Genomic DNA, 18,681 nt, shown 5'->3' on the forward strand with positions numbered 1-18,681 from the left:
GTGAGCAGGCTCACTGCTCGCAGTGGTGCTTCAGTGCTAGATGTTTTGGTCATATTTGCCTTTTGTCTGTTGATATCAAGAAAATAATTCTCCCACATCGGGCAACCTCATGTCAATGGCCATCTCATAGGCTACATAAAGATAATGTTTAAATTTCACATGATTTACCCTGAAGTCACAGTTATTTATCTTAAAATTAATTTTCCAAATACCATGTTATTTATCTTAAAATTAATTTTCCAATACTATTTTGCCACTTAGTTCTGTCTGTATGTCCTGTTTCTGTCTCTCAGCCAGTCTCTGAGGACAGGTGACAATGTAGTCTAGTAGCTGGGTCTCCACTGCTTCTCTCTGTGATGTAGGTTTTCCTTTTCTTATCTCTTGTCTGTGGGAGGATGGTTACTTGGTGTTCTGCCAACCCACCACCCAACTGCTGTGTGTTGTTGGGGTTCTAGAGGGTACCTTTGGCCAAGGTATTTCTGTCATTTTTTTTGCCCTTGGCAGCCATGATTCTAGCCCTTAGCTAAGTGCTGTGTTCAGCAAGTGTCTTAGTTTAATGCTTTAGGTTTTTTTCTAAATATCCTAAGTCCTGTAGCCTGACTTTGATCAAATGTCTCAGTGTCTGAGCTTTCTCAGACTTGCAGACTTATATTCATGTTTGGCTTCCAGATTTGAGGAACGAAATAAGGGGGGTGATGTTGGGTGGGTGATAGGCAGAAAAGGGAATTTGTGTAAATCCTATATATAGTCATTTTGCAGATAATATAGAAAATGTCCAGCATGTTTCACTTCAGTTAGCTGGAGAAGCACACAGGCATTGTTTAACAACCTCTGCACCAGGCACCATGCCAAGTGTCAGAGAGAGGATTGTCATTCTAGAATTGCCGTTTCTCTTGGGTTCTCATTGTTAGTTATCATTATGTTTGCTTGTTTGTACAGTTAGGGGTCATAACCAGCCGTGTTTTTAGGTCTTGAGTGAATCCTATCATATTCTAGTTAAATTTTATGTGATTGCTGATTCTTTGGCTGTGTTGACTTTAAAAACCTCACTAGTTTTATTTTCACGGGCAGGTGGCAGATGAGGCTTTGAAGGGGGACGATTGTGACTGTCATCCTGAATTTCTGCCACCTCCAAGTGAGTAGTCTTTTACTCATTGTTGCTACCCAAACCTCTGCCTGAAAGTTTATGCAAGCTTCAGTTGGTTTGATTGTGGTTCTTTTATATGGTGATTCTTCTAGTAATATTTAATATGAAAAGTAGTAACAATACTTTCAGTCACCACTCCAGTGACATGCCTGACGGATTATCGATGAGGTAAAAGACCTGTCTGTTTGCTCAAGATTCTGAAGGTTCATAAAGCCTGTGACCTATGTTGGCTTAGTTGTGCTGAGAGCTGTAGGTGGCGATGACATAAGTGTGTATAAAAGCAAGCTGCTCATATCGCAGACCGGGAAGCACTGAGAGAGAATACAAGGCTGAAGCCCAGAGCTCCTCTAGATTACCCAGTATGTCAAAGGCTTTACCTTGTGTCCCACTTTCTTAAAATTTTCAGAGCATCCCAGTTCTGCCACCTTGGGGACTTTTGAAAGGAAACTTATAGTAGTTTGTGTTTCAGGAAAGCATGGAGGGACTGTTGAGAATGCTCAGAGATCAAGAGTGCTTCTTGTTCTTGGGGAGCACTCAGATTTGGTTCCAAGCTCCCTTCAGTGAATTCTGTTCCAGGGGACCATACTTGTTTCTGACCATGGTCAGGCACTGGGTACTCAGATGGTGCAGACATATGTGCAGCATAAGTGTATGCACAGACAGATATTCATATACATAAAATACATGAATTTTTTTTTTTAAAGAACAGGCAATGTTGAGGGTTTTAGGGAGTTACTCAGTGGTATATTCAGTTACCTAGAGGAACAGAATCAGTGGAAAGAGAAATGCCACAGGGTTTATTATTATTGTGAGTCAGATGACACAGTCTGGATACTCAACATCTGTCTACACACGGGGAAGCTAAGAGCCCAGTAGCTGCTCAGTCCACAGGGCTGAGTGCCTCAGCACTCCCTGTCTACAGCTGAAGGCCCCGCAGAATTGCAGGAGAAGCACTGTCTTCCGTGGACCTTGGATTGCTGAAGAAGCGGCATTCTCATGTTAGTGAATGAGTAGTACTGGTGTTAGCAGCATCGGTGGCAACAGTGAAGTACTAGACGTTGCCAGCTTGGCAGGAAGCAAGCAACAACAACAACAAAAAAAAGCACAGCCTTCTCCTGGTTTTCTTTTTTCATTTGTTTGGGTTTTTGTTGTGTGTGTGTTTTTTGGCTGCCATAGGAAGGGGATGCCCACATTTAAGATGAGTCTTCTTATTTTACAAAATCTGATCAAGAAAGTCTTTTACAAGTATCTCTAATGGCTTGTTTCCTAGTTGATTCCAGATCCAGTCAGGTTGACAGCCAAAGTCAACTGTCAAATTGCAAGGTGGTTCCTACACAAGTGGGAGGACCTGAGTCTGATCCCCAGCACCTGTGGGCAAGCCGGGCATAGTGGCACACGCCTATAGTACTGCTACTCGGGGAGGGGGAGTGGGCAGGGACAGCAGTTCACTGGGTAGCCAGTTCAGCTGGGTCTACAAAGTATAGGTTTGATGAGAGAGTCTGTCTCAAACGGTGGAGGAACATGACTGAAGAAGACAACCAGAGATGACTGCTGGCCTCTACACACACACAGGAACCCACTAAACAAAAAGCACAAGTTAAGTTTTGTAAACCAGTAAATGTAATGTAAAGATAAAATGCATTGCTTGTCCTTGGAGCATTGTCTCCTACTGCTGAGAGTTTTATTAGTATCTCGTCTAACCACAAGAGTCCTGTCAGTGTGTCTCCCTTCATTAACTTCCCTCATAAAGTTTTAGTACCACAGAGATGGCTGTTGAGTGTTTGAGACATAGTCCCAGTTTGTAACCAAGGTTGGCCTCGCCCTCTTACATGCTAGGGTTATGGTCCTGAGCCACCTGGACAAGCTTTGATTTGCCTTTTATACATAAAAAGTACTATTTGTTCTTCTCGTATCAGAACATTTATCTACTTTTGGCTCTGTTTAGGGATGATTTTACCTTGTTGGGAAAAGATGTTTGTTCATTTGGGGCACTATAACAAAAATTCTACAAACTAGGTATTTATTTCTGTACACAAGAAGCCCAGTGCCCTGTTCCTAGCAGATTCAGTGTCTAATGAAGCACTTTTCGTGGTCATAGATGGCTATATTCCTGTTGCGTGCTCACATGTAAAAGGGGAAAGGCATCTATTCAGGGCATCCTCAGAAGGTGTGATGTCATCTGTGGTCTGATCAATACCTTGAAGGGTCCAATACTTCCAATACTAAATTTTCAGCACTTGACTTGCACAGAGCAGTGCATTCAGATCATACCAGTGCTTTCACTTTTGGATAACTTGGCTTGGTTTAAGTGTGTTCGTTAATTGCATATGCTCCATCGGTAGATGAGGTGTGGGTGTGTCTGGATATCCCTTTGGATTGTATCTTGATGAAGGTCTTCCTAAAACAGAATGTATACATCTCTGCTTTTGACAACTGAATCTGAAAACATACAGATTTTGTGACTCAACAGTTACTTACCCCAGGCTTCTGTGCTGTTCCTTTCAGGGTTTTTGACACGGGATTGTTGGCTTTGCCATTTCTGATATCCTATCATTCCCTTTTTTCCCCTTGTTTGTTGGTTTTTCTTTTCAATGGTTTGGCTTTTATCATCCATTTGTCTTTCCTGCCTGCAGTTCCATCTTCTCTTGGGCTCCATTTTTATATATCTAGTCACTTAGTGCTAGCAGTTTCCACATGGTTGACATGTTAAGAATTCAGGCTGTTTTCTTACCTAATGCAGTCTAACAGTGTGTAAAACACCTTGAGGACCACACTTTAAAATTTGTAATATGTTGTTATTAGGTAGCATGAGTAAATAATTTAAGTCTTATCCATCCATCATCATTTATATTCAGGGGAAATACTTGAGACCACAGAATTAGGCTTTGATAGTTTTGTCCATGCTCACACAGCAGAAGTCAAGTTCCCAGCACCCATAACCATTGGTAACTCCACTTCCAGGAATGTCAACACCTTCTGACAACCACTCGAACTAGGCACCTATGGTGTACATGTAGGCAAAACACATATAAAATAAAAAGAAATAAATCTAAGCATTACAGAAGATGAAACCAGAATTCTGCTTTTCCCTGTTTTTATGTTTGAAGACATCAAGGTTCTCTTTATCCAGCAAGCCTGTTGCCATCTCTTCACTTTCTATCACACACACCCTGTCCGTCCCTCTTGCCATACTGCCTTCTAACACAGCTGTAAGAATGTCACTTTCAGACACCCCAAAGAAGCAGTGACTTTCTTCTGCCAGTGGCTTACAGAGCAGGGATCTGAAACTCGACCCTAATGTCTACCTTGTAGCCCGTTTCTGCACTCACATGCTGCCTTTGAATAGCATTTCTACTTAGTGTTTCTGAAGTGAATGCCAATCTTGGTTGGAGTAGTTTGTCAAAGTCATGATTTATTCTTGAAACCAAACAGCTTTTACAGTATATTCCAGCTAATATGATTTTCCCCCTTACAAGACTTAGAGTGGAATTAATGTATCAGTGGCAACTTAGTGTCTTTTTATTTATTTTATTTTATTTTATTTTGGTAATGGTTTGCTTACTAAAGTTATTGATGTTCCTTCTAGTCTAGTTAAAAGCCACCTGAGAACAGGAACTGTTGCCTGTCTCTTTTCTACAGACCCAGAGAATAACCACCCTAATTTTAGCATGTCCTTGCCGCCCTGCACCTTCACCAGCTTGTCCTGACATGTTTGTAGTTGTATTCGCAGACACTGCAGGGTCTCTGACTGTCTTATTCCAGCTTAGGTGGGGTTTTCTTGCGGTCCAGTTCATATGTTCTTTATATTTACTCATAATCTTGGAAGTTTTATGTATAGGTTTCAGGAACAAATACTTTTATGTTCACAGGTCAGCCTCCAAGACATAAAGGAAAACAAAAGTCACGGAACAATGAATCAGAAAAGCCCAGGTTGGTTCTTCTCTAATTTTGTAGGGATTTTCATGCTGACTGCCTTGGATTTAGACTTGTAATTCAGGGAAGAGGCAGCATGTTGACTATTTATTTCTGTTGAGAAAACTGGGTGATTTCCCTGTTTACTCAGTATTTGAAGTGATATTCATAGATGCGTTCATTTCTTTATGTGAGTAGATCTGCTTTATTCTGACAATGTTTTACAATGCATGCTTTTTTTCTCCTTCAGTTCTAATTCTCAAGTGACTTTACAAGTAGATTTGAAAAGCATTTTGGAGAAACAATTTTCAAAATCTTCCAGAGCTGCACACCAGGTAAGAGAGGTTTTTTCTGTAGAAAGAGCAAATTGTTTCCCCAAGATTTAATAGTAATACCACTAGCTTCAAATGTTTTTTAAGTATTTAATAAGATAGATAATTGCTTACAGTTTCATTTTGCCTGCCAACACTTCTGAATGATTTAACATGAGTCAGATAGATAAATGTCCTACATGAAGTAAACTTTGCATACAAATTCTTTTAAGTTATATAGTAAAAAAGTGGGCAGTAGTGGGATGTACAATGAAAAAGTAAAAAATAATAATAATTTTTTTTTTCTTTTTTTCGGAGCTGGGGACTGAACCCAGGGCCTTGCGCTTGCTAGGCAAGCGCTCTACCACTGAGCTAAATCCCCAACCCCCACTGAGCTAAATCTCCAACCCCCCAAAATTTTTTTAAATGGCATTTTAAAGTGGCTAAGGCTATTTTTTTCAATATGTCAATTAAAAATTGGTTATTTTAGATCTACATAACAAACCTTATAAATGACTAAAACAAATTTCTAATTGTTTGCACATGAGGCAAGTTTAGAACTTCTAACAGATTCAGTTGTATGCTAATTGATCTTATTGAGCCTAAAAACCCTAGAAGACTGAAACAGGCAGTAAAATTTGAAGATAGGAAAACTCTTTAAATATTCACTACAGTCCCTCAGGCCTAGTTTGTTCAGTCAGCATGCTTATAGTAGAGCTCTTCACTGTGATGAGAAATTCGAGTTTGTGGTAAGAAAGTTCAGCCTGCTCATTGGAAACATCCAGTACAGAGAATCTAAGTTGGGTTGTATTGTGGGAAATAATTTCCAATAAAATTGTCTTGCTCTATTGGTTTGTTTTCTCAAGTAACAGAACAATTAAACTTGGATCAATTCGTCCAAAGCAGATGAAGGATATTTTGGGGATAATACCATATTTTTATACTAAGTTCATATCTTAAATATAGTTTTACATTGTATCTTTAATACTGTAGCAAGCATCAAGTTTCTACAAAAGCTGTTCTTTTTCTTGGGTATTTCAAGAGTGGGTTCTCTTACACTTGATTTATTGGGTAGAAATCATTAGGAAACTTGTGTGTCACCACAGCCTCTCTGATGGGATGAGATCGTTTGGTGATTTGTTTGAAACACCACACTAAAAGTCTTGTCTTTTCTCTCCCACTGACTAGCTCATGCATGCATGACTTCCCGTACTCCTTACTCCTCCAATCTGTGTGGGACTGTGTAACTTACACCCATTGCTATCCAGTTAAATAATAAGCTTGTGTGATAGCATGTACATACATATCATCAGACTTCAAGGTGTAAATGTACAAAGGTGCCTTTAATTCTAGTTTCTTGTCTTTCCTTTTGAGTTCAACTTACTGATCTCTATCCTTACGGTTTTGTCTGGTTATAGTTAGGTACATGTTAATTAGGACTGGAGCTAAAACTTGGAAAAGCCACCTTTTGCTTATAACTGTTTTAGGTCAGGGTGACTGTTGTTAAAAATCTGAGAAAAATTGCTTGATTGTTCATGTATCCTAATTGTTTTAGCCCCAACTACAGAACTTCACCCATGCAAGTGGTTGTCTTGGTATGTCGTTAAAACTTCAAAATACAGTGCTAGGCCTAGAAAAATAAACAAGATCTATCAGAATGAGCTGCCCTTCTTGTCAGTTGACACAGATCAGGGTAAGGTGTGCCACAGAACCTTTTAAAACTCTGTTGCTGAGAAAGGATTTCATGGTACAGGGACATTGGAGAGTTTGCCTGTCGTTTATGAAATGTTACTGGTCACACCAGTGGGATAGCTCAGGGTATAGAGCAGTGACTCTCCTTCAGGGTTTCCTTTGACCTCTATAGTCCTGGAATGACAGTTGCACCCACCTACATACAAAATAAGTATAACTCATTTTTTTGAAAAATTTCTCATTAATGATGAACTTACTGTCTTACGTCTTAAACTAACAAGATACAAGTTTGAACTCATGCATTTCCCCACAGGATTTTGCTAACATCATGAAAATGTTAAGAAGCTTGATTCAGGATGGGTACACGGCCTTGTTGGAGCAGCGCTGCCGCAGTGCTGCCCAGGCCTTTACAGAGTTACTCAATGGCTTAGATCCTCAGAAAATAAAGGTAAGCTTGGTACACTGTAATGTCTTATTTTTCGTAGTTTATTTTATGTACATTGGTGTTACATATATGTATATATGAAGGTGTCTGATCCCTGCAACAGACATTCGTTACCTGGGTCTTCTGGTAGAGCATCCAGTGCTCCTAACTGCTGAGTATCTCTCCTGTCAAGGATTGTAACTTCTTTAGTGACAGTAATATATCTCAGATGGGTTTAACTTGTACAGTGTACCCTAGACCCGAGTGATCAGGTGACTCCTCTGGTGTGGAAGGCGAGTAGCACTCCCAGTTAGTAAGTGGTCCATGTGCTCACTCCTTCTCTATGTAATAGATCTCTCAGAACCCTCAACCTTTGCCGAGTTCAGGATTTAGACTCCTTTCAGCAAGGTCGTAAGTGCAGGCACCTCAGTCTGTCTCCAAGCCATATTACATGCAAAAGATTACAGCCTTCCTAGTCCATTATAAACCGTGCCTCACGACACTCTTGAGTGGTAAATAGTGAAAAGCCGTAGTGCAGTTTATTCTGCAGACGTATTTCTAATTCATCTGCTCTGTCAGGAAGATGTCCTTATGTACCTGTTGTAGCTAAGAAGTTATTGTGATGCTGAGTGGACAGGATTGTGTTCGGGTTATTAACTAGTGTGTTTTTATTGACAGCAATTGAACCTGGCCATGATTAATTATGTATTAGTAGTCTATGGACTTGCTGTTTCTCTCCTTGGAATAGGACGACCTGAGGTAAGCTGTAAACAGAGAAACGACTGAAATACAGTATTGAATGTGGAAGGTATTTGGAAATTGTTCTCTAATTTGGGCTCATTTCTTTCTTAAAAGCCTAAAACAGCTGAGTTCAACTTTTTTTTGTTTTTTGTTTTTTTTTTTTGTTTTTTTTTTTTGGTGGGATTGTGGGCATTGAGCAAGGTCTTGTCCTCTGCTGAGTTTGGCTTCAAGCTTGCTATCCTCCCCCACTCTGCTTCAAATACCAGTGAGAATTGATGGGTGGATTGTTTAAGAGTTAAGTTTGGTGGGGTGATGATTCATGGCTATAATCCCAGTATGGGAACAAAACTAGGTGAGTCATAAGTTTGAGACCTGCCTGGAATAAGACCTGGTCTTCAAGAAATAAACATTTTCTTTGCATTCCTGGTAGAGAAAAAGCTATACTTGGCAATTTCTAGGAGTCTACATTTTACATACAGAAGAGGTAGATTTCAAAAATGTAATGCCAGGAGAAAGGGCAAGGTGGAGCAAGACATCATTGTGAGTCTGTTGTTCTGTTTATTTCTGTAAACTAGTACATTACTTGTGGATATCTAAGTATGTAAACTGTACTAGTAAAAGTATCCCAGACCATCTCCAGATCACATAAATAACCATTGTGTACAGTGGATAGAAGGTAGAGTGGGCTTGGGTGGTAGTGTACGTCTTTGATCCCAGCACTTGGGAGGTAGAGGCAGGTGGATCTCTGAGTTCAAGGCCAGCTTGGTCTACAGAGTAAGTTCCAGGACAGCCAGGGCTGTTACACAGAGAAACCCTTTCTTGAAAAAAACTAAAGTAAAACCAAAAGAAAGTAGAATGGGCCTGGAGAACTTGTTAGTATTGTAGTGTAATGTTTCATGAGAAAATCAAACATGGAAATGATCATTGTTCATCGGGCAGTGGGTCCATGAGTGTGGGATTGCTTCCTGAGGTGAGCTTCCCATGGTGTGTATGTGGAGTCACTCCCTTGGGTTTTGTGACCTTTGCCCTTTGTGCTTCCCTGGCATGCTTACTTAGAGTGTTATTTGGTTTCTTAGTCTTAGTTTCCGTGGTTTGTAGTTTTATGTGAGGCTGAAATGCTTACAAGTAAGATCAGCTTGCTTGCTTATTTATTTATTTATTTATTTATTTATTTATTTATTTTGACATTGCAGCAAGGAATCAAGTTTTAAAAATCTCATAGTTTGGGGCTGGAGAGATGGCTCGGTTGTTAAGAACACTGACTGCTCTTCCAGAGGTCCTGAGTTTGATTCCTAGCACCCACATGGTGGCTCACAACCATTTGTAATGGGATCTGATGCCTCTTCTGGTGTGTCTGAAGAGATGACAGTGTATTCACATATGTAAAATAAATAAATAAATCGTTAAAACAAACCTCCCTATATGTTGGGAATTTTATAATTTTATATGTGGGTATATTTTTAGCTGTCCTTGTTTGCGTGTGGCTTTGGGGCTGTAGATAGGACATGCCTCCAAGAGTAGCCTCATATACCAGCCCATGTAATATATCCTTCCTGCCAACCCAGGCCTTAAGTTTCCCTTAAATTACCACTTAATTAAAATCAGAATTCATGATTCATTTCCAAGGGTTCATGGTGCCTAAGGTTGTATCCTTGTTCTTAACATGACAGCAAAGATTGCCTCCCATTAATTCCTATCTTATAGATAGTTGGAATCAAGACTTCAAAGTTGAAATTTCATCTGTGATTTACTGTAAAATAATGAAGCTGATGAAAATATTATCCAAGTACATACACATTCAGAAGATGTTCACCAGATTGGCATTTCTTACTCTTTTTTCAAAAAACTAAATAACAGTTTTAATTCTTTAGGATTTTCATGCATATGTGCAATGCGTTTTGTTCTTACCACATACCCTTGTCCATTAACTCCCCCTGGAAACCGCCTTGAAGAGTAGTCACTCCATGGAAGCCTGTGTGCAGCCTGTCTTGGAAGCCTCCTTTGGAACAGGCCTCAGAGTAGCAGGGGCCCAATTGTCCTCACTTTCTCTTCAGTCACAGTGTGGTTATTACTTCTCACTATAGATCTTACGGTTTTTAATAGAATGTATCTGAAGCACAGAGATGTCCCTTGTTGAGAATGCTATGAGTAGACTCTTAAGTCACTAAGTTTTTATCATGGAGCAGTGTTTAACACAAGTGCTTTTCTCAACCTGTAAAGCACCATACCAGTGTCATTGGAGTGGCAGTTCTTCCAGGGGAGCAGCACTTACTACCATATATGTCACACTGTCTTTGTACCCAAATTAGCCGTTTTACACCATGAATTCACAGCTGCTGCAGTGAAAGCTGACCTGTGCGTATTAGTAAATGTCTGTTGATTAGCAGTTTGTTCTCAGCAAGATTGCTTTTGTGGTTTCCCTTGAATTTCCATGAGTGACACATACAAGTTATAAGAAAATGAAATCAAAAAGGTAAAATTTGCAATAGGAACTTTTTGATACATAGGTATTTTTCTAAATGTTAGACAAGAATCTCCTGTGAGATAGTCTGTTGCAGACTCTCATGTAAGTGACTGTTCTTGCTGCCTTTGAAGGAACTGTCTGAAGCCGAAAACCAGTTTAAGAGGATCATCGAACACTATCCCAATGAGGGGCTTGACTGCTTGGCCTACTGTGGAATAGGAAAAGTATATTTGAAAAAAAACAGGTTAGTAGAAACTCTAGGAAACATAAAATTGATGATCTCTCTGATGATTAGTTCTTTTTATATAAGGGGATTTGGCCAGGTGTTGGTTGGGATATTTGCCGTGCACACATGTCGGTGAGATGGCTCTATTTTCCTTCTGTTTGTTGTTGTTGCATGAAAAGACGGTCCCTTTATGTAAGTCTGTCTGGCCTTCCTCTGCTTCTTGAGTGCTGTGATTTAAATGTGTGTACCATCACGCTGGGCTAAAGATGTGTATGTTATGTGTATGGATATTCTGCCTGCGTGTGATTCAGTACCTCACTCGTGCAATTCCTGAGGAGACCAAAAGAGGGCGTCAGGTTCTCTGCAGCTGTAGTTGGTTGTGAGCTGCCACTTGGATGCTGAGAACTGAACTGTGGTCCTCTGCAAGAGCAGTAAACGTTCTTAACCACTGTCTCTGCGCGTCACACACACACACACACACACACACACACACACACACACACACACACACACACACACACACACACACACACACACACACCTTTTTTTATATAGGTTTCTAGGGTCTCAATATAGAGTCCCAGAACTTGATGTGTAAATCAGGCAGGATTTGAACATAGTGATGCACCTGCCTCACAGTTGCTGGGATTAAAAGCATACATCACCCCACCCAGCTCCACCATATCTCTTTAATTAATTGTTATTGTCTGTATATGCAGACTGTGTGTTACACCACCTCAGGTGACCTTAGGGCAGACCTTGTCACACTCTGCGCGTCCACACATTCACATGGGTTCCAGGTGTAAGACTCTGGTCACCAGGCCTTGGGTGAGGTGCCTCTGTCCTGCAAGCCATCAGTCTCTCTGGCCCTTCTGCTTCAGTGTCTGAGGCAGTCCAGCAGTGACCGAGAGCTTGCTGTTTTAGCTAATCTGGGCCAGCCATTCGGCCTAGGGTCTATGGACTCCCTCCATCCCTTCCCTCTCCATAACACAGGGGTTATAGGCTTGTGCTGCTGCACTGGACATGTGCTGTAATCTGAACTTAGGTCTTCGTGTCAGCAAAGCAGATCCTCAGATGTCTGTCTCTCCAGATCCTGCGGTTGCTTTGCTGTTTTGGACTTTTGGATTATTCTAGATTATTCTATAGGAGGAGAAGAAGAGTATCCTCTGTAATACCTAACTACCTTAAACCTTTTCTTTTCAGAAGACCTTTTATGACATTAGGTTCTCTGGCACAGTGTGTACCTACACCTTCTTTGCAGATTTTTAAGACTAAAGAAAGTTCTTTTAGCTTCTAATGAGTGTCTAATGGGGATCAGGGATGTAGAGGATTCCAGGACAGATATGTACTCTGTTACATTTCTGTGACAAATAGCAATAGTGTCTTAGTTATGTAGAATAGAAAATGAATGACATTGGATAGCCATGTCTATTGATGTATCCTATGTGGTCTTTGCAGCAGGCTTGAGGTCTTGGTAAATTACTGTGGAATAAAATACTATGTCACATCATTAATATCTCCTTTCTTCTCAATTATTTCTTTAGATTTCTCGAAGCTCTTAATCACTTTGAAAAAGCAAAAACTTTAATTTGTCGTCTCCCTGGAATTCTAACTTGGCCCACAAGTAATGTGATTATTGAAGAATCTAAGCCAGAAAAGGTCAAGGTAACTTTACTTGTTCAAGTATTCCATTTTGGCTTGCGAGACTATCTTCAGGAAGACTTGGGACTAGAGGACCGAGGTAGCAGAACTCTGTGCACGCCTCTGGGTGCTAGCCTCCTGCCTTTTGCTTATTGTCAGTTTTCCTTAAGGCAGTCAGTCCTGCGATCATTCCTGTTCACACACGAAGGGTGATGGTTCCGGTGATGAGCACAAGGAAGCAACAGAGCTGGGTACAGTGAATCAGTGTGAATTGCTGCACCTAGGTGTCAGGATGGCAGTGCTTAACTGAGAACACAGAAAATCAGCGTCATGTCGAGGGCCAAAAGGTTTCATTACTGAATCTAGAAAGACTTAATCACATGTGCATTTTGTAAACGAGTGCATTATTTGCAGTCAGTGCTCAAATGCTCTTAGAACTTGATTGTGGGTGAATCACAGTTAACTTTTAAAACTCAGTAAGAAGATAATGAAGGGGCTGGAGAGATGGCTCAGCGGTTAAGAGCACTGACTGCTCTTCCAGAGGTCCTGAGTTCAATTCCCAGCAACCACATGGTGGCTCACAACCATCTGTAATGGGATCTGTTGCCCTCTTCTGGTGTGTGTGAAGACAGCTGCAGTGTACTCATATAAATAAAAATAAATAAATCTTAAAAAAAAATTGAAGAAGTACATAGGATTTTAAGAGATATTTTTGCCTAGGAACTATTAATGTAACCAGTTATCACACTGTCAGTTTCAGGGAAATACGAATGAAAACCAGAGGAAAATGCCACTTGGCACCTACCAGGCTGTAGCAAGGACATAGGAATACAGAGCCCCTTATGCATTGCAGGTCTAATATAAACAGTAAATCTGCTATAGTGAAGTAACCTGACAATCCCTTAGGATGCTGGATCAGTTACTGTATGATACAGCCATTTTGTACCTCAGTATGCACAAAGGAAAATGTTTTCAAAAGCACTTGATGTCTGAACAGCTATGCCAGTCTATAATAATAGCCTGAGGGAGTGGGATCTAGAGCCATGGCCCAGTGAGTAAGAGCATTTGTTTCCTTTGGAGGATTCAGGCTCAATTCTCAGCCCCACATGATAGGTTACAACCATCCTGAACTCCATTCCAGGTATCTAATGATCTCTTCTGAGCTGTGCAGCACCAGGCACACACATGGCGCATGTTCACAATCACAAAACACAGACAGATTTGTACAAATTAAAGTATGCTGAAGGCAGAAATGACTAGTGTGTCACATGAGGAACAAATGAATAAAAGGCACTGGCACATGTCACCAGGAGGACAAACCTTGAAATCACGATAAGATAGAACACATAAATTTGAATATATTATTGTACTCTATATGAATTATCTGGTATAGCAGTTATAGCTCAGCAAAGCTGTCAGTGAAGAGCAGCACCAAGGGTTGGTGAGTACACAAAACCCAGTAAGATCTTGTGGGGCTACAGACATGGCATGGGTCTCGGTGGCCTCAGGATCAACAAGTACAAGTGCAAAGGGGCTTAGAGGGCAGGCAGGAGTGCTGATTACAGGTGAAGTGATGTGCAGAGGGCCATCCTGAGGCCGCTCTACCTTCTATAAGCCCTGTCAATCCTGACAGATATTTCTAAGCTGTAATTGTAAAGCGACAGTCCATGGCTACAAAAGTGTAGCTGCTGAAGATAACGTCCCCAAGCCTGTATAGACAGTTTTGTTGGCACATGAAAGTTTGGACAGTGTGTGCCATTGTTCTTTATTCTGTTTAGGTGATGTTAGAGAAGTTTGTTGAAGAATGCAAGTTTCCTCCTGTGCCGGATGCTGTTTGTTGCTATCAGAAGTGCCGTGGGTTTTCCAAAATCCAGATTTACCTAACTGACCCAGACTTCAAGGTAAATAGTGAACTTACATTTCCCATAGCATCTCAGAAGGAACTCAGAGGTGGTTCTCTGCAGGGAGGCTCAGGGTGCTCTTGCTCGGTAGTACTCTTATGTCCCCTTTCCTCCCCTGAAGCTCTCTGTTATCACACATGGAAACCAGAGGAACCATAGCTAATGGTAAGAGTTGTCTGGTAACCTGAGAAAGCTGGCTAGCTGGCTCCATTTTCTCTGTAGCTACTGAAACATAGGAAGCAAAATGATTGTATCCTCTGAGTCATTACATTTTAAATATGTTGTAAAATTGGAATTTAAAGGCCATTTAGTCCTGAATTATCCTCTAGATAATTATCCTGTAGAGACCTAACTGAGGGGAAACGTGTTGCGTATCTGAATGATTTATTAGTTTACTTGGGAAGGTAGTAGAAGCCTGGGCTGGAGAGATGACCCAGTGGTTAAGAGGCCCCCTCACTTGAAATCCTGGTTTCTTGGAGGCTAAGTCAAAAGTGTTGCAAGGTCAAAACCTGCTGGGTTACGCAGTGGAATGTTGTCTCAAAACCCTTAAACCAGGCTGGAGAGATGGCTTAGTGGTTAAGAGCACTGACTGCTCTTCCAGAGGTCCTGAGTTCAAATCCCAGCACCCACATGGTGGCTCACAACCATCTGTAATGAGATCCGATGTTCTCTCCTGGAGTGTCTGAAGACAGCGACCCTGTACTCATATATAATAAATAGATAAATAAATCTAAAAAGTAGGAGGACGAAGAAAAGGAGGTAGCAGATGTAGGTCAGATGAAATGATGTTTATCTGACATTTGGTACATTAGGAGGGACAGCCACCTTCCTACTGTAAAAGTGAGAGTCAAGTTCTCTCACAGCATAGCCAGGCATTTGGGAAGTAGAGTGTATCACACCATACGGAAATATGCCTCGTATCTATTGGTGAAGATAAGATTTCTAGTTATTTCAGTGGATACTATTATGAATGTGTTGGTATAGACTTTTTTTAAATGCATATTTTCTTTAAATCCCAGGGTTTTATACGAATTAGCTGTTGCCAATACTGTAAAGTAGAATTTCACATGAACTGCTGGAAAAAGTTAAAAACAACAACTTTTAATGATAAAATTGACAAGGTAAGGCATAAAGTTGTGTTTTTGCATTATTTTACTCTGAAAACCTTTTTAAAAAGTCTTTAAGAAGTGTGTATTTCCTCCCTGGGATTGCACCTAGAATTAGAAGGTTTTCCATAGCAGTAGTGACAAGGCAGGAAAGTGTGTGTTTATATTCCCTGTGACTGGAAGGCAGGTACTTAGCTTCTGCATTTTGCCATTGTAACCAAAGGAAATGTCTCCGCACTCGCTTTCCTCACCCATATCTTGGTTATACGCTACAGTGTTAGTTCTCTGAGACCATCCCAGTTATGGCCAGACAGCATTGATGGACAAAGACTGGACAGGTAAAATGTGTACTGTTGGTTCCCATGCGGGGTGCTTGCAATTATTCAGAACCCTGGAAAGAAGGTGTAAGTTTATGGTCTAATCTGCATTAGTACATTATACATCTGGTATGTATTATCTGTGGATTTAAGGAAACCTTTCAAATCGCTCTTGGGGCAGGAAGAGATTGCTATAACTCATCAGGAGGAATTACTGAAGTTAGGGAGTCAGCTCCTATGTGACTAGGAGGAGGCTGTACCTCAAGCTGGCATGGAATCTAAATGCCCTCCCTCCACCAGTGTTCCCTGACTGTCTTTACTGAGAAATCTAATCTCCTGATTATGTGATTTAAAGCTTTCAGTTGTTGATCAGGGTGGAGCAGTGGCAGCTGTGTTCTGTGTGCCATGTTCTCTGTTTCTGAAAGCAAGTTGAACAAGGCTTTCTCTGGGACGTGTTCTTGTCTTAGTGGGGAAGTGCAATGGCCTGTCCCTGAAGGGAGGGACGGAGCTGCTGCTGTGACATAGCTTATGTCACGTGAGCTCATTTGCCTTTGACAAAGCAAGTCACACTCAGAATATATAATCTTCTTAGATGAACTTTAGGGCTTACTGAAGGAGGCTGTACTGTCATTTCACAATCCTTTGTGGATTTAATGGTGTACATGTATACGTTTATCTACTGTAAACATAATCTTTTTTTCCTTTTAATTCAAAAAGGATTTTCTACAAGGAATTTGTCTCACCCCTGACTGTGAAGGAATCATTTCTAAGATTATCATCTTTAGCAGTGGTGGCCAAGTTAAATGTGAAGTAAGTGTCTAATAAAGGTTGCTTCACAAAGCTGATGAGACACGGTTTAAGTGTGTGGACTTGTGTGGTGTGGATCCCGTCTTTGAGAAGGCAGGGATATTACGGTGTGCGTTGCAGTGAGGCGTTCTCAGTCAGTGACACTGGGCAGAGCGGTTTGCATTCTAGTTATACTGGTTTTGCTCTCTGATTGAAACCCCTCAAACTTTTGGGTATTGTTGGGGATGTGGACTTTAGGGAGCAGGAAGGGTGCCTTAGGTTATTTTGAATTTTGCAGTCTGGGGTAACAGCAGTCAGTAGCTGTGAGAACACAGCGTTTATTGGTTTTTTGCTTGGTTGCAATTTTTAAAAACTTCTTCCTAAAGTGTCTCCTGTCCTGTTCCACTTTTCAGTAAATTACTTTGTTAAAGCTTCCTGAGCTTCTGTGTGGGTGAGAGTCTCTCTACTGTTCTGTCAGTTAGCATTGGTGGTGTGTGCTTCTGAAGTGCTTATTACCTATGCTTTTGTGTTTTGTACCATGGAAGAATGAGAAAAATCTTAGATGCCTTTGTTTTATTTTAAGTTTGAACACAAGGTCGTAAAAGAAAAGGCTCCTTCAAGACCTGTTCTGAAACAGAAATGTTCTAGGTAAGACTTTTTTTTTAAACCTTTGACCCAATTGGTAAGATATAATTGTCCACTTAAACATACAAAGCCCGGTACCACCCATCTCTTGAGAACATTAATAACAACCTGTAAATACACAGAGCAGAATCTTAACATCACCTGCATGGCTTCTCACCCTCTCCTCCTTCCTGTCTCTAGGTAAGACTTTTAAGATCAAACAGTAGTTTTATGATACCTTGTAGAATATAATTATAGTAATTTAAGTTTCTAAATTATTCTGTTTTTTAAAGTTGTGCATACAAAACAAATATTTGAAAATGATTTTGTGTATTCTTAAAACGAAAGGAACTAGGCTAAACTTGAACCAGAATCATTTAGTGATTGATGCTTGAAATTAAGCCATTTCATGTTGTGATGTTTGGTAAACAGATTGGGCACTTGGGTGGAAATGGTCTATTTCTTTTTTGGACGTTTTACCTTTAATTCCAAAGCATTTTAAACATGTTTCATCTTTTCGGCGGACATTTGGAGCCAGTCACTAGTTCTTACCTGGACATTCTCAGTATATGTGTCACTACTCACCTCTGTGAGGCACCTTGTTCAGTCCAGATAATTCCAGTCCCTTTTTCTTTCTCTTGTCCTGCATCTTTTCATTCTGAAGAGTGATTCTTCTTTACTAGTGTCATTTGTGACCAAGAGAAAGCAGAGGAGAAGGTGAACAGAATTACTTGTGGGAATATTTTCACTGTGCCACATCAACCAAGCCATCACGTAGTGGGGCATAACTGGTTTCCTGTGAGACCTGGCTTTGTGATGAGAGGTTAAACATGTGTCCTCGCAGAGGACGTTTGCTTTCGCATTGACTGTGCTGTAGTCTGTATACCTGGACTCAGTATCGAAGTGGTTAGGGATGGCACCTTTAGTTAGGTGTCATTTAATAATTGAGGTTCTGTTCTCATGAAATAAGTTCCTTATTTTGACTGAATTGATGTTATAGATCAATAGGTTTTGATTTGAACAGAAGTTAAGAACAGGTTCTGATTATTAAAGTGTCCTGACTTTTATGGAGAATATTTCTGTACTAGAGAAAGAAAATGGTGTTAACACAAAGAGAAATTGTCACTAATTGTAACTGTCTATCAGTCTAGAGAAGTTAAGACTGAAAGAAGACAAAAAATTGAAGAGAAAGATCCAAAAACAAGAGGCAAAAAAGTTGGCACAAGAAAGAATGGAAGAGGACTTAAGAGAAAGTAATCCACCTAAACCTGAAGAGCCGGAAGGTATTTGAAAGCACAAATGGTGACGATAGTATACACCTGTTTAAAGGACAGATGCGCACATTCATTCTAGATGGCTTCAGACTAGTTTTTACTGAATCAAATATCA

At 40.5% G+C, this 18,681-nt stretch overlaps 1 protein-coding gene across 50 annotated transcripts in view; it reads left to right on the forward strand.

Annotated features, from left to right (window-relative positions):
* The window catches only part of Ttc3 (tetratricopeptide repeat domain 3), a 99,685-nt gene that overhangs the window by 40,355 nt on the left and 40,649 nt on the right, over nucleotides 1–18,681 (forward strand). For 35 of the 50 annotated variants that reach the window (XM_087576517.1, XM_087576533.1, XM_087576543.1 and 32 more), the window contains 12 exon segments: nucleotides 1,072–1,135; nucleotides 5,017–5,077; nucleotides 5,310–5,394; nucleotides 7,376–7,510; nucleotides 8,165–8,245; nucleotides 10,823–10,935; nucleotides 12,462–12,582; nucleotides 14,337–14,459; nucleotides 15,479–15,580; nucleotides 16,600–16,692; nucleotides 17,252–17,316; nucleotides 18,439–18,575. In XM_087576517.1, the coding sequence (XP_087432643.1) occupies nucleotides 1,072–1,135; nucleotides 5,017–5,077; nucleotides 5,310–5,394; nucleotides 7,376–7,510; nucleotides 8,165–8,245; nucleotides 10,823–10,935; nucleotides 12,462–12,582; nucleotides 14,337–14,459; nucleotides 15,479–15,580; nucleotides 16,600–16,692; nucleotides 17,252–17,316; nucleotides 18,439–18,575 (1,180 nt within the window). 50 annotated transcript variants of the gene reach the window in all.

This window comes from Rattus norvegicus, chromosome 11 (assembly GCF_021556685.1).
Source record: "Rattus norvegicus strain SHRSP/BbbUtx chromosome 11, alternate assembly SHRSP_T2T, whole genome shotgun sequence".
NCBI classification, from domain to species: domain Eukaryota; kingdom Metazoa; phylum Chordata; class Mammalia; order Rodentia; family Muridae; genus Rattus; species Rattus norvegicus.